The 15,939-nt window shown below is 39.1% G+C and overlaps 1 protein-coding gene across 1 annotated transcript in view; it reads left to right on the top strand.

Annotated features, from left to right (window-relative positions):
* shtn1 (shootin 1) overlaps positions 1-15,905 on the top strand; it is a 38,456-nt gene extending 22,551 nt beyond the window's left edge. Inside the window, exons 13-17 of the mRNA XM_058749387.1 lie at positions 5,658-5,764; positions 6,733-6,777; positions 6,945-7,071; positions 7,160-7,306; positions 15,765-15,905. Of these exons, the coding sequence (XP_058605370.1) occupies positions 5,658-5,764; positions 6,733-6,777; positions 6,945-7,071; positions 7,160-7,293 (413 nt within the window). The 3' untranslated portion in view covers positions 7,294-7,306; positions 15,765-15,905. The remainder of the gene's footprint in view (positions 1-5,657; positions 5,765-6,732; positions 6,778-6,944; positions 7,072-7,159; positions 7,307-15,764) is intronic.
* Positions 15,906-15,939: the final 34 nt, after the last annotated feature.

Genomic DNA, 15,939 nt, shown 5'->3' with positions numbered 1-15,939 from the left:
GTTTAGTGGTGGCAGTATGTCTGATATTATTCGGTGTCTGAAATGACTGCTAATGAAAAGCAGCAGATGTGTTTATCCACATCTGTGTTGATTAGGGATGCAGCGATTAACCATGCTTTAAAACGTCACGGTTAATTAATCGTAAAGGCTCCTCTACACCGAGTGTTTCTGTTGCACAGAACGAAACTGTTGCAACTTGTGCAAAACGAAAACAAAGTCACACTAGCGGTGCACCAGCTTAAAATGATGTGCTTATCAGAGACAGGAGGCTGCACACACACTAGATTAACTATGACAGAGGAACCAAACCAAGCGATCCTTTATTTCCACCAGAGAAATGACTGAAGTCGATAGTGTGGGACCATTTTGGGTACACCAAGAATGACCAGGGCGTCATTTAAATATTGCCGTAAAAATTGCTGTTAAAGAGTATACATAAGGGATAATGCACAGCTAGCCAACCTGTTCTCCCTGTGCAATAAACAGTCATTTTACCCCCTCTTTGCTGATTAATATAATGTAGCAATCCAGTATCTAAGCTATTTTATTAATGAAAGTCGCTGGGCAGCGTTGACAACAAGTTTCTGTCCTCCTTAATGTTTGTGTGGGCAGCTCGATCTTTGATCTCACAAACCAAAATAGACATGATTTTTTTCAGGCCATATGTAAAATCAGATGAATAAAGATTATTAAATTAATACGTATGGATGACAGTTGATTACAATAATAGTTTAGTTTATTCCCCTCATTAGTAACAGTGTCCTCTGTGGGATAAATAAAGTTAATGTTAGTCTTATATTAATAATATTTAATTAACATTGTGATTTATCATCCCTGTTATAGTATTATTCATAAGTCAAATTTTTCAAGTTCTGTACCTCAGGTCCAAAAGAAACGTAGAAATAATATACAAAATGAAAACACCAAATACATTTGTGATCTATTCCCATTTGTTATTTTCAAAAGGGAAATACTGACATGGATGTTTACAGAGCAGAGGTCACCTTTTTTAATTCCAATAGGAGAGATGGACTTTTTTTTCTTTAGTATTATTATTTTGTGCTGTGTTATTGTAACAGATATGGCCGGACACAGAGGTAAGTAATAGTAAGTTTGTTTATTGAACAGGATGAGGTATCTGGAGTGATGGACTGACGACAGGAGGTGAGTAATGGACTTCAATGGTGAGGGAATCTTCTGAGACACACTGATCACGAGGACAGATGATCTAGGAGGAGAGGAGGACACAAGGAGCAGAGACAGGAGGTAAGGCACAAAGGGGTAAGTATAGTTAGCAATGTATATACTCAGCACGTTGATCGTAGGGAGTAGAGTCCACGTCGTAGTTACGAGATCGGACAATGAGAGTGACTGTTGTGAGGGTTTATATGCTGGGGTTGATGACTGAGGTGATAAGGTGCAGGTGAGCGTGATTAGTACTCAGGTGATGTGGATCGTTGTGATTGGTGGAGGGCAGGGCCTGGCCGATCCGTGACAGTACCCCCCTCTCCACGGCCCGCTCCTGAGGGCCGCCCTCGGCGTCGTGGTGGTCTACCCTGGCCTCGGGGTGCTGGGCGATCGGGGTGCGTCGAGTGGAATTCTTCAAGGAGTGTTGGGTCCAGAATATCATCTCTAGGTACCCATGAGCGTTCCTCAGGACCGTATCCTTCCCAATCCACCAGGTATTCTAGTTTACCACCGCAGCGCCAGGATTCCAGTATCTCCTTAACTCGGTATACGGCTCCTTCGTCCAGGGTGAGTGGGAGAGGGGGTTCTTCTGTCTGGTCAGGCCCTGGGGAAACAGAAGGATAGAAAGGTTTGAGCAAGGATACATGGAGTGTGGGGTGAATCTTGTAGAGTGGAGGTAACTGTAGTTTGTATGTGACCGGGTTGATCCGTTCCAGAATGGTGAAGGGTCCAACGAATCTGGGACTGAGTTTCCGGCTAGGCAGGCGCAGCCTAATGTCCCTTGTGGACAGCCAGACCTTTTGTCGTGGTTGATATTCGGGGTTGACTGATCTTCGGACGTCTGCTGCCATCCGTTGTCTGCGGGACGCGTTGAGTTCTCGGACATATTGGTGATCAGGGGGACAGCCCGGCGGATTGGCAGGTGGAGTGGTAGAGGCGACTGGTGGAGAGGTCCATTGAATGGGGCTGGTGATGATCTCGGTGGGTAAAATCTTCTCCGGTTCTTCATTACTCTCTTCGGGGTTATGGATACGGGATAGGGCGTCAGCCTTTACATTTTTGGAACCAGGACGATAGGATATCTTGAATTGGAATCAGGGTGAAGAATAGAGCCCATCTGGCTTGTCTAGGGTTTAACCTCTTGGCCTTGCGGAGATACTGTAAATTTTTGTGGTCTGTCAGTACTAGGAAGGGATGTGCAGCCCCCTCCAACCAGTGCCTCCACTCTTCCAAGGCGAGCTTGATGGCTAGAAGTTCACAGTTGCCGATGTTGTAATTTCTCTCCGCCGGGCTGAGTTTATGGGAGAAGTAGGCGCTTGGATGGAGTTTGGGAGGCGTCCCCTGCTGCTGAGAGAGTATAGCTCTGATACCGGTTGTGGAGGCATCCACCTCCACGATAAAGGGTAAGTTAGGATTGGGGTGAACGAGGATTGGTGCGCTGGTGAAGGCATGTTTGAGTCTGTCAAAGGCTTCTAGGGCACTAGGGTTCCAGGAGAGTGATTTGGTTTTGCCTTTGAGTAGGTCAGTGAGCGGGCTTGTGATGGTGCTGTAGTTGGATATGAACCGTCGATAGAAATTGGAGAATCCTAAGAATCTTTGCAGCTCTTTGATACTTGCAGGAAGGGGCCAGAAAGTGATTGCCTCCACCTTCCCTTGTCCATGTGGATGCCACCACTGTTGATGATATACCCGAGGAAGTGGACTGTGGATTGGTGGAAGGTGCATTTCTCTGCCTTGAGATACAGATGGTACTCCCGTAAACGTTGGAGGACCTCCACAACGTGTTGGCGATGTTCGGCCAGGCTCCGGGAGTAGATGAGGATGTCGTCTATGTAAACGATGACAAAGCGGTGAAGGAACTCCCGGAGCACCTCATGCATGAATCCTTGGAAGACTGAAGGAGCATTGACTAACCCATATGGCATTACCCGGTACTCGTAGTGGCCGGTGGGGGTCACAAAAGCAGTCTTCCATTCGTCCCCTTTATGGATGCGGATGAGGTTATAGGCGCTGCGGAGGTCCAACTTGGTGAATATGGTGGCACCGCGAAGTTGTTCCAAAGCGGTTGGGACAAGGGGAAGAGGATATCTGAACTTGACAGTGATTTCATTGAGCTTACGGTAATCGATGCAGGGTCTCAGGCTGCCATCCTTCTTAGCCACAAAGAAGAAACTGGAAGCAGCAGGGGAGGTAGATGGAACTATGTAACCTTGGTGCAATGCCTCCTCAATGTACCCCTCCATGGCTTTCTGTTCGGGGGGGTGATAGTGGATAGATTCTCCCATGAAAACGAATTTAATCAACACCTGCCAGCCAATCAGAATAGAGTATTCAGACAGACCATGGCATAACAATGGATAGTTTCTCAACAGGGCTCTCTATGGAGGTGGTATGAACTGGAAGTTGGATAGGATCCATGAGGGAAGGTCATGGTAACCCGGGGAAACAGTGAGGAAAACAGCTCTCGCCCCACTTTAGGACTTCTCCTGTCCTCCAGGATAGGTGGGGATCATGCTGCACCAGCCATGGGCGGCCAAGGATGATATCCACAGTGGAACCCTCCAGAACCAGTAAATGGAGTTCCTCCTGACGTAATTGCCCAATTTGCAGTCGTAAGGGTTCTACACTGTGGCGGACGTGACACCATGTTAGGGGTTTGCCAGTTATTGATTGGACCTCGTAAGCGGTCTCCGTGACCGAGGTCGGGAGCCGGAGCTGCTGGATGAGGTCTCCAGAGATGAAGTTTCCCGCAGTGCCGGAGTCGAGGAGGACGGTAACTGTAATTACAAAGGATTCTGCAGTAAGCTGAGCACGTGTTGAAAGAGGGTTTAGTTTGGTGAAGGGATGACGTACGGTACTCACCAAGGTTAGAGGAGGACGAAGAGGGCACTCCAGGATTCTGTGCCCACTAGCGCCACAGTACAGACATAACCCCTGGGTGTTCCGTTTCTGTCTCTGTTGTAGTGAAAGGCTGGTTGAGTCTGTTTGCATAGGTTCTGGAGGATCACTGATCGGCGTGGAGGAGGAGTGGCAATGGCTGTGGAGGGGTCTGTGGAGCAAGATTGAATGCGGTTGGATGAACTTCTCCAGGCCATACGTGTCGTCATAAGCACTGAGGTGAAGACGTAGTTGAGGGTTAAGCCCTTGTCTGAAGGCTGTTAATAAAGACGGCTCATTCTAGCCGCTGGCTGCCACGAGGGTTCGGAATTGGAGAGCATATTGGTGAATGGGCATCGTTCCTTGTCGAAGTCGATAAAGTTTTTCTCCCACGGAGGAGTCTCCTGGTGAGCTGCTGAACACTTCCTGAAAGTGGTGGATGAAGTTGGAGAACGTTTGAGTGACGGGTCTGGCCTGGTTTAGTATAGTTTCTACCCATCGGAGTGCGGGGCCTGTGAGGGAAGTAACAACAAAGGCAATCTTCGACTGGTCAGTGTGGAACATATGCGGGTGTAGATCAATGGTGGGGGCGCACTGTAAGAGAAAGCCATTGCACTCCTCCGCCGATCCAGAGAAGGGCGCTGGTCTGGCCATGGGACTGGCGAAAACGATCGTAGAAGAAGTACTGGTTGTCGTGCGGGTAGGCAGAGGTGCAGGAGCGGATGGTGCCGGTGGTGAAGGTGATTGAAGTAATATTTTCTTAAAGGAGTCCACCAACTCCTGAAAGGGATCCGAAGAGCTCATCCTGTTTGTCGGTATAAGTAGGTCCGATCTTCTGTAACAGATATGGCCGGACACAGAGGTAAGTAACAGTAAGTTTATGTTTATTGAACAGGATGAGGTATCTGGAGTGATGGACTGACAACAGGAGGTGAGTAATGGACTTCAATGGTGAGCTCAGATGAATGATGAGACAGGTGGTGATGATACTCTCTTCCACAGAGTAGCGGGGAAGACGAGACGAGGGCATCTTCTGAGACACACTGATCACGAGAACAGATGATCTAGGAGGAGAGGAGGACACAAGGAGCAGAGACAGGAGGTAAGGCACAAAGGGGTAAGTATAGTTAGCAATGTATATACTCAGCACGTTGATCGTAGGGAGTAGAGTCCACGTCATAGTTACGAGATCGGACAATGAGAGTGACTATTGTGAGGGTTTATATGCTGGGGTTGATGACTGAGGTGATAAGGTGCAGGTGAGCGTGATTAGTACTCAGGTGATGTGGATCGTTGTGATTGGTGGAGGGCAGGGCCTGGCCGATCCGTGACAATTATTGGTTACTGTGTTATTTCTGTTTCAAAAGGCAGCAATAAATAAAATTTTAATATCTAAAGAGTGTTTGTGATTTTATGCTGTGAAATGAATAAATGCATAATAACCGTAATAATCGTGAAACCGTGTTTATTCCTCAGATTATAATCGTACCAACAAAATCTACAATCGTTGCATCCCTAGTGTTGATCTGTTTAAATGTTTTAATAGAAATCCCATTTGGCTGTCCTTGTGTATGTGTGTGTGTGTCTGACAGAGAAGGACATCAGACAGGAAGCTGTGGATGAGATGATGCAGCGCATCAAAAAAGGAGTTCAACTGCGACGTGTTTCCCAGAGAACCCACAGAGCCAGACCAGGACCGGTACACATTTCATACAAACACAAAAACACTCGCTACTTTAAACTTTCTTTTATTCAGTTAATCAGTGTCATTAAATGAAATTACTAATGATATGCTGATTAAATAATTAGGCAAGGACGTGTTAAATTGAACAAAAGTGAAAAGTAAAGACAAAAGATTTCTATTTCATATAGCCTGTTTAGCCCCGCCCACTGGTTCATGCATATAGTGTTCGAGAGAGGCGAACGCACAGGTCTATGCAGAAACCAAACGATAAAGATGGCTCTGAAGACTACAAGATGCGGTGCAGTGCCAAGTTGTGGAAAAACAGTATTTGCATTGCCTTCCTTCTGATCCCAAAGTTAGGAAAGAGCAGATGATCTTTATTTTTAATGAAGATCCATTCCAGACCGCGTCAGTAAGAACTTGGTCTTTTGATCACTTCATTTTACCACGGATTTGTTTACAAACAAGGCACAATTCAATGCGGGATTTTCAGAAATATTGAAACTAAAAGACGACTCTGTGCCGACTATATTGGATCCGACAGTAATGTCGCAACACACAAGTATCAGTGACTGTTTTTATTACGTGGTCACTATTGCTTTGTCTGTTAAACAGATTGTTTGATATGAGTATTTAGGCGTTTTTAATCTAAATCACAGCAGCGTCCTTCTGTGAAGGATGTAGGCTGTCAAACATACACAAGTGTTAGCCAATCATAGCAGTTGGTGTTTACTTCCGACTAGTCTACAATCCACCGCGCCTATTCAAACAGAGCGTTCTGATGAGGGGGGTTAAAAACAGGACAGAAAATAGCCTAATACTTCTAAATTATGATGTTTTTTGATGTAAAAAATCTTGATAACATTATAAGTGGACCTCAGAGAACAGTAAAAAATAAAAAACAGAGGCAGGTCATGACCCCTTTAAATATAATAACATTCAATTTCATAGTCTGCTTAATTGTTTCTCTGGTTTTCCTGCAGAAAGAAGGGACAAATTCTGCCATACAGGAACTTCAGGGAATCCTGGTTAGGATTGCTTTATTTTTATTTTATTTATAATTGATTATTAATATTATCACTTATTTTATATGTAAGTATATATGTTTTTTATTATAAAATAACAAACATATTGCAATATAATTCAAATGTGTTTAAAACTAGCTGTTGGTATAGTAACGGAATCTTTCTGTTAGAACTCCGTCAAGCGTCCCGGCTCCTCCTCCTCGCCTGGGACACGCCCTCCATCGCCATCACAGAAGTCTGAGCTGGAGAAAGCCCTGGAGAGACGGAGGGGAGCCCTGAAGGCTGCAAAGAATAACAGTCAGTCAAACACACACACACACACTTCAGCACATTTTCTCTGTCTCTTGAGCCAGATCATCCGTTTAACTTTTAACTTCCCCTCCAGCGAATTCCAGTACTGCTCTGGATCTGCCCCATATTAAGCAAACCCAGCCAGAACCAGGCCAGAACACAAGGGACCAGGACACACCGCAACACACAACAACCAAAATATGCACTGATCAACTCAAGCCTTCATAGGAGCTCATAGGTTGTGAGTATCTGCTCTTTTATGTAGAGCCATGTATTTACAAACCAAAAGAACATTTCTTCCTGCACCAGCATAGTTCATCCAAACTATCCTTTATATGCTCATGTTTATTTACTCGTGTATTAAAATTTTTTGGCTGGGTCAAACAATTTACACCCAATTGTTAGTTATTTTTCTCTTTTGTTTGGTATGAAGAGTGTCTATATTTAATTTCCATATCCATAACAAAATATTTTTTATCTAATCTATGAATCTGTGTTTTAGCATAAACCATCTTTCAATTAAATATTGTTTTACTTTTTTTTTTTTTTTTTTTATTAATCAAAAATCCTTAAAAATGTTGGTTTCCACAAACATGATAAAGAGCACAACCATTTTCAACTTCATAATAATAAAAAAATATTTCTTGAGCATCAGCATATTAGAATGATTTCTGAAGGTTTCTGAAGCTTTGCCATCACAGGAATAAATTATATTTTAAAATGTATTAAAATACAGTGTGTGCAGAATTATAAGTTGATATTCTGGTCATATTTTTTTTCCAAGAACATTTTACCAATTCCAAACCACATCAATCTTAATAACTACTATTGATTTTGTATTTAATAATTTATAAGTGATATATAATTGTCCATGAAGGCTGATAGTCAGAAACTTCTTATTTCAGGTGTGCAGAATTATTAGGCAGGTTTTCCTTTACAGATAAAATTAGTCAAAAAAGATTTTGAACTCAAGAATAAAAGTTAAAAAAATTATAAATTGTACCACAGTTTGAAGAATTTATCTTCCAGAATCTGGCAGTAAGTTTTGGCAGCTAATTTTAGTTCATCTCCTATCCTGAAATGTCTGTCTTGCAGGATTGATTAAAAATGAGCTCCTAAAACTTACTGCTATTCTGGAAGATAAATTCTTCAAACTGTGGCACAAGAGGATGTGACGCTGGTCCTTCAAGAGTCACTCTCAACTTATCTGTCCATAAAGCCTATAAAAAAATCAGTCTTTGTGTATTTCACAACACTTCAGCATGTTATTCTTAACAAGTGAGAGTCATTTAAAATATTTTTTTACCCAAGCAAAGTCTCTGAGAACCTGACACATTCCACTTCTGGAGACTCCAGGAAGGTTGCAGTTCTGTAAAATGATGGTGCTGGAGACTAAATGGTTCCTGATGGTTTCTCACCTAATTCTTTTGCAGTTAACGTGTCTTTTCTTCTCCACCTGTTTTTTCTGACCGTGCTGACCCAATGAGCATTTCGCTGCCCAGTGGTCATGCCTTAACTTTGCTAATTCTATTATTGCATTAGTATTGCATCCTTCTCATGGGCATTTAATAATTGTTTTACTTTTATTCTTGAGTTCAATCTCATTTTTGGCTCATTTTATCTGTAAAAGAAAACCTGCCTAATAATTCTGCACACCTGAAATAAGGAGTTTTTAACTTTCAGTCTTCATGGACAATTATATATCACTTATAAATTATTAAATACAAAATCAATAGTAGTTATTAAGATTGATGTAGTTTGGAATTGGTAAAATGTTCTTGGGAAAAAAATATAACCAGAATATCAACTTGCCTAATAATTCTGCACACACTGTAGAAAACAGTTATTTTAAATTGAAATTATATTCCGCGGTATTACTGTTTTACTGATTTTTTTTTTAATCCAAAAAATACAGCCTCATGAGCATTTTGTATAAAACATTTTGCTTTTTTTTTTTTTTTTGAAACAGAATGAAAAAGAATGTTTCTTTTGAATGGTAGTGTACGTGCCACTTATACAAGAAACTGTCAGTATGAAAGAAGTAATTTTTGAGAAATCTCCGATATTATGGTAATTTTAAACAATTTTACTATAGCAAATTTGAGCATACTTTGGGATAAAGTCTGAGATTTCAGGATAACTCCAATATTCTTCACAAACCAAATTATCTAAACTGTCAGTCCACAAACATTTTATAGCTTTATACTATTACAGCATGTCAACAAGTTGAGTCTGTTTTCAGTCTTTTTGGATATTTTTTGGGATAATAGTTGATACTTTAAAAAAAGTGCTCGGAAGTCTCCAGAGCTGTGAAAGAGCAACCCCTAAAAAATAACTTGTTTGGAACAGGCATATTAGTCACGCTGTATTAACTTGAGAACATTTAAACGTCTATAAGCGGTATAATGTTTTTGATTTTCTTCGCTTTGAGGGACTTCGAATGTCAGTGAGTGTTTAATAGTAGTGAAACGAAATCCCCTCCGTCCCACTGTCTACCTTGGCTGGACAGTCCTCACTGAACAAAGTCACTGACACATGCTTTGTCTGTGTGAGAAGCGTTTCTAGAGGGGCGTTGGTGACTAGCCTTGAACATGTGCCAACCTAGTGTGTTCTCAAATGGCTTTGGCTAGACTAGTATTAACCTTCTAACATCCCGCTCGGTAATTACAAGGCACTGATGTGAACTTATCCCCCTTTTAACAATCTTTTTACTGTTTCATGAACCTGGATATTTTTTCAGGTTCAGCGCTGGTCTTTCAAAGAATTGGCATTTTCACCAACAGTATATAAGAGAAGCAATTTTGGGTCGTCAATCACACAAGACTATTATTCCTGAGACAAATTTTTACAATAACAGACAATGCATTGATGATATTTATACATTTATTGACTGAGCTGTAATGAAATGTGTTATTCTTTTTCAAATTGTTGACATGCCGACATGACAATAACACGCTACTGAATAGAATATATAAAGCAGTTTAGTTTAAATAGGTGGCTTAAGTGAAGCATTTTGAAAGCATGTATAGGCACGGGCCTGAGGTGGTTTCATTTATGGCAGCCCTGAAGGCACATTGTGAGAGGCGGCTGATCTTTGTGACTCTCTAAATGCTTCTTTTAAGGAGGTCAGCCTTTTGTAAAGTGTTGTTATACAGCAGAATACTTTTCTGGACCCCTTGAAAGGTTCATGAAATTCAAAATGTTCATATAGTCAAATCATGATTACTATTTTTTTATCTACTGTAAAAAAAAAAACTGATAATGACATTTTAATGCACCTCGGAACTTTGACTGTAGAATTATATAAGGCAAGATTATTGAAAAGATGTGAAAAGTGAAAGACATCTTCAATGCTCACCAAGGCTGCATATTTCTTGATCAAAAATACGGTTAAAAAAAGTAATATTGCGAAATATTATTAGTTTACTGGTTAAATAACTGTTTTCAATTTGAATATTTTGTAAAATGTAATTTATTCCTGTTGGCAAAGCTGAATCAGCATCATTACTCCAGTCTTCAGTGTCACATAATCCTTCAGAAATATTTGTAGAAAACCATGATTAATTTTTTTCAGGATTCTGGTTAATAGAAAGTTCAAAATAGCAGTATTTATTTGAACTAAAAATGTTTTGTAAAATTCTAAAATGTTTTGACTGTCATATTTTGATCAATTTAATGGAGCCTTGATGATAAAATAATTTTTTTAATTTTTTTATTTGTACTGCCGTCAAATTTTGGATGATTTTGTTAGTATGCGTAAAAATAATTGAATAAATAAAAACATTTAAAGTATTTAAGGTCAAAGGTCAGACCTTGATGTAAAGGCCTTTTTAATAGTCTGCAAGGCTGGAAAATCATTTAGGATGGGTTTAAAGGTGCCATAGAATGTAAAACTGTATTTACCTTGGCATAGTTGAATAATAAGAGTTATGTACATGGAAATGACATACTGTGAGCCTAAAACACCATTGTTTCCTCCTCCTTATGTAAATCTCGTGAATAAAAAAGACCACTGAAAAATAGGCGAATCAGAACATAACACCGACTGTGACGTAACAGTCGGGAACACTAATAGTTACGCCCCCCTAAATTTGCATATACCTGCCCATGTTCTATGCCAGCCCAATCATCAGAAGTTCTGCAGGTATTGTAAAGAAACAAGCAAGGACAACAGCGAAAATGGCAGATCATGGAAATAAATGTTATGTTTCAGGCTGTGCAGGGGATGTGAAGTACAGGGATGGGTTGGTGTCTGTATTCAGAAAGGCACGGAAAGCAAATAACGCGTTCTAATAAAATAACGCGAGCCACTAAAGGGACATGGTTAGCTCCTTGCTATTGGTAGCCTGTTATATTACATAAGATTTCACTTACCACATAAACAGAGTAAGGAGAGATGAGAATGATGGCGAATGATTTACAGATCTTCAGCACCACTGACAAGCATCTGATCTTGTAAAATGTGTGGTAAGTACCGCCACTCCATACTATAAACAGAGTTTGTGCGATCGCGAATCTCCAAAGTGAAAGTGAAACTAAAAAGTGATCTTGCATTTGAAAGCAGTTTCAATGCCCAGAATATTAATAGCGGCTCCCTGATGCCCGCATTTTATATACAGTATAATTACAGACGATATAACTGCGCGAGAAAGTATTGAAATATATTTTCCCTGTGTTTCCTTCCTGTAAGCTACTGAAATGAGCCGCACTGTAAAACAGCCAATCAGAGCAGAGTTCAACATTGAGCTGCACTGTGAAACAGCCAATCAGAGCAGAGCTCAACATTATTATTCATGACCCTTCCAAATAAGCCAATAACAGACCATTTCATTCTAGGGAGAAATCCTAGGGTTGTATATGGACATGTAAAACCGTTTCTGGAGAATTTTTGCCATATACCTTCTGTAGATATCAGAGAACAATTTAAAATATTGTATCAATGCATTCTATGGCACCTTTAAAGCATCGGCTTTTGTTTTGAGGTCAGTGATGTAGTGTTTTCTTTGTCCACTTCTATCTTCTATGTTTCTCATTGTCTAATGTAAATTTGATCTCTGAAATTTTGTATCTTTCTCCATCCAGTCACCGAAAAGCATTTTATTCCGTCCAAATCGCACACTAGATCAGATTTACACAATGCAGTAACGTTTGTCATGCCTCGTTACACAACAGGATTTCATTTCCTCCGGTGAGCTGCAGCTGCTGTGTTGTTGTTGTGCTTTGAAACAGGAGATGTGTGTGTCTGCGCTGAGGCTCAGTGACGCCTTTCCACTGCTTTCACACACTTAGGCACAATTTCCAGTGCGGCTTAGAGCTCTTCATAGGGTTAAATCTTCCCGGACACAAGATGAAACTTTATTCCCTCTCACACTCTCTCTCTCTCTCCCCCCTTTTCTCTTTTTTTTTTTTTTTAACTCTGTTCCTCACCTGACCCTGGCCTGCAGCACAGAATAACACACACTGTACACCAATTCAAGGCTGTGTTTGAGAAGCATTTTATAAACGTGTTAGTGTGGACTGTCATTGTGTTTTGTGAATGAAAGAGCTTTGTGGAATGTTGTTGTGCCGTTTCAGAGCTTTGAATCTTTGGGGTCCTTTGAAAGCCTCGAGGATGTTTGTAATGTGAATCTGGTAAACAATGATGTTAAATGTGGGTCAAACTACTGTTGTTCATGAAAAATAATCATATTTTGACTGTCAGTTTTGTAGTGGACTAGCTATATAGCATGAGTCAATATCAGAGATATGTCAAGTTTATGTTAAACAAAAAATCTTTTGTGTTGGTGCCAATAGCCTCGTGGGCAGCACGCCGACATATAGCGCCGTTGTGCTACGGGCGTCCCAAGTTCAAATCCCAGCTCAAGGACCTTTCCTCTCTCTCTCTCCCACTTCGCTTCCTGTCATCTCTACACTGTTCTGTCATAATAAAGGCAAAACACCAGAAATAAAAATCTTAAAAAATTAATTTCTTTTGTATAGGCAATAAGTATTTTCTATACATATATTTTATAGGCCAAGTATTTTTATCTTTCAAATGTTCCACTGGTACACTTTTAATTATTTATTTAAATCTAACAATACATTTTAATGTTCAATTAAATAAAAAAGTTACATCTTATGATTGGCTGACATTGTACATTTAAATGGTAAAATATATTTGTTTATATATGAAGAGTTCATTTGCAAAAACAGATAACTCCTTTTTTTAAATTTTTCAAAAATCATGTTTTTTCATTGTGCATTCCAATTAATCTCGATCAAACTGCAGTTGGGTTATTTTGAATAGGTTAAAAAATAACTAAAAAAAATAAAGCTAACTAACAATATGTATACATGCATATATAATATATGTATACATGCATTTATAAACAAACATGCATGAGGATTTTTCTTTCAAATGAGCTTTTTTATCAGGCTCCTATAAAAATATCATTGGACATTTTTGAAAATAATAATAACCTAATAACCTTTTATTTGCCATCAAAGTGAAATTACTAAACGTAAACATACTAAAAGTATAAAAATGCTAATTTAAAAGAAAAAATCTCAGACGGATTTTTGCATCTGAAGTCTCTCTCTCTATATATAATGTATTTAATTTTTTTTAATGTATTTATTTTTTTAGAGGTTCCATTTGTTAACATTAGTTAACATGAACATACTTCTAAATCATTTTTTAATACTAATATCAACATTTACTAAGACATTATTACAATCAAAAGTTATATCTGTTAATACTGGTATTATTGGTATTATATTACCATAACGGACCGACAATACCTAACTAACAATGAACAGTTAACAAAGATGAATAAACAAATATACAAATGTATTGCTTGTTGTTAATAAGCAAAACTCATGGTTCAGACGTTCAGGACTATATGAGTAAATGGTGTTGTCATGATGGATTATTGATTCAACATTTGCAAATGCCTGTTTTTTAAGATTTTCTAAATCAAAATCTAAAACTGGATGTGGAAGAGATCACAAACTAGGATCATAAACATTCTAGCAACTAGATCCTTTTAGAGTGAGGTTTTCTATGAGTTTCATCTCCACTCCCCAACAGCACTCAAAACACAATCAATAATCGTCTCACATTTTTACTAGCTCTTCTGTCCCACACGTAGCATATTTTGATTTGTTGGCGTTTCCGGTTCAGCATTTGTTGAAGATGCGAGGTGTAAATGAGTAAATATCTTGCTCAATTGCAGTCTCTCTCTCGTCTTCTGGTCTGCGTGTTTTTCTTAATCGACGTACAATAAACATTCTGTCAATCTCAACAAGCTTGTAATCATAAAACGCCACGCTGGGCTGTTGCTCTGCTGCTGTTTGTCTTAATTATGTTTGCTTTTTATCGTGTTCTGTAACACTTGTACTGCACTTGTTTCGAAACCATAGTCAAGCAACACAAAACAACCTCTATTGACAGAACCACAATTTAGAGCCCAGCTTGTGTGTATATATGTGTGTAAAACACTTAATTTAGCCTGTTTTGTTAGTCATTTTGTTTATTTTTCAAACAGAATGATTGCCTGGTGGGGAGCCACAGTAACTTGTAATGCTGGTCTCAAATCTCTCTGTCTCTCTGCGGATGCCCCCAGCATCTCCTCCACTCCCGCCGTGTGCAAATAGCTGTTTTTTTTTTGTTTTTTTTTACAGATGTCACCCATTGTACACTTGCAAAATGCTGTCCACTCTGCATCATGTAAGGCTGGTGTATTTTGAGGGCTGTGTTTCTCTCCCTAAAAGGTGCAATGCTAGTAAATTCATGATTTCTATAAATCAATTAAGAGTTAAACAAGATAACGAACATGTTGTGAGTTCATTAGGAGCTGAATGTGTCACATTCTTGTGGTCTGTAGTTTCACAGCACAGCTGTGGGTTTGTGTTTTCTCTCGCTTGTTAACACAAAACTGTCCATTCACACTCTTTCACACAAACACATAAACAGACACAAACACTTGTATGAAGCGGACACTGCTGCCCTTTTGAACAGGCTGGATAATTGGCCCCATTCAGTCACTGTGTGTGTGTGTGTGTGTGTGTGTCAGTATCTGTTGTCTGTATATAGTAAGGAGAGGATGTGGAGAAGGAAGTGATGGGTTGTTTTATGCCTCTTCATCATTGAAGAATAGCTTTGATTTCTCTAAAAACCTGTCTGTGGGGTGGGGAGACAAAACGAGGACGGAGTTTACTGTCTAAATTGCAGAAGCATTTTAGAATTAAAAACAATAATTGCAAATATATAGTCTATATATTTTAATATGTTATTAAATTCATAAATTATGTATTTAAATCTGAGGTGAAGTGTAATATTTCACAGGAGATATATATTATTAATCATGTATATATTTAAGAAATATATGTTTTATATATATATATATATATATATATATATATATATATATATATATATATATATATATATATATATATATATTATAATGGAAATCATATATGTGACCCTGGACCACAAAACCAGTTTTACCTAGTACGGGTATATTTGTAGCAATAGCCAACAATACTTTTGTATTCAAAAGTCAAACTAAAATTTTTATGCATTGCTAAGAACGTCATTTGGACAACTTTAAAGGCAATTTTCTCAATATTTTGTTTTTTTTGCACCCTCAGTATGTAATATAGTAAATATATGTATATAGTAAATATAATTTAAATTTGTGATTTTTCTCTTACAGGTAAATCTGGAGCACATGGGATGAAAAAGTCTTCAGGAATGAAAATGCTGACACATGACACAGACAATTAACTTAATATTGTGGACAATCACACAAAATAATTAAATGGTGGGCAAGTCAATGTGGAAATGTTCACTGTGACTACTGTGAAAAATATTAAAATGTATTAAAAATT

The sequence above is a fragment of the Onychostoma macrolepis genome, chromosome 17, assembly GCF_012432095.1.
Source record: "Onychostoma macrolepis isolate SWU-2019 chromosome 17, ASM1243209v1, whole genome shotgun sequence".
NCBI classification, from domain to species: Eukaryota; Metazoa; Chordata; class Actinopteri; order Cypriniformes; family Cyprinidae; genus Onychostoma; species Onychostoma macrolepis.
The sequence above is the reverse complement of the archived record's forward strand: the minus strand, read 5'-3'. Positions and strand labels throughout refer to the sequence as shown.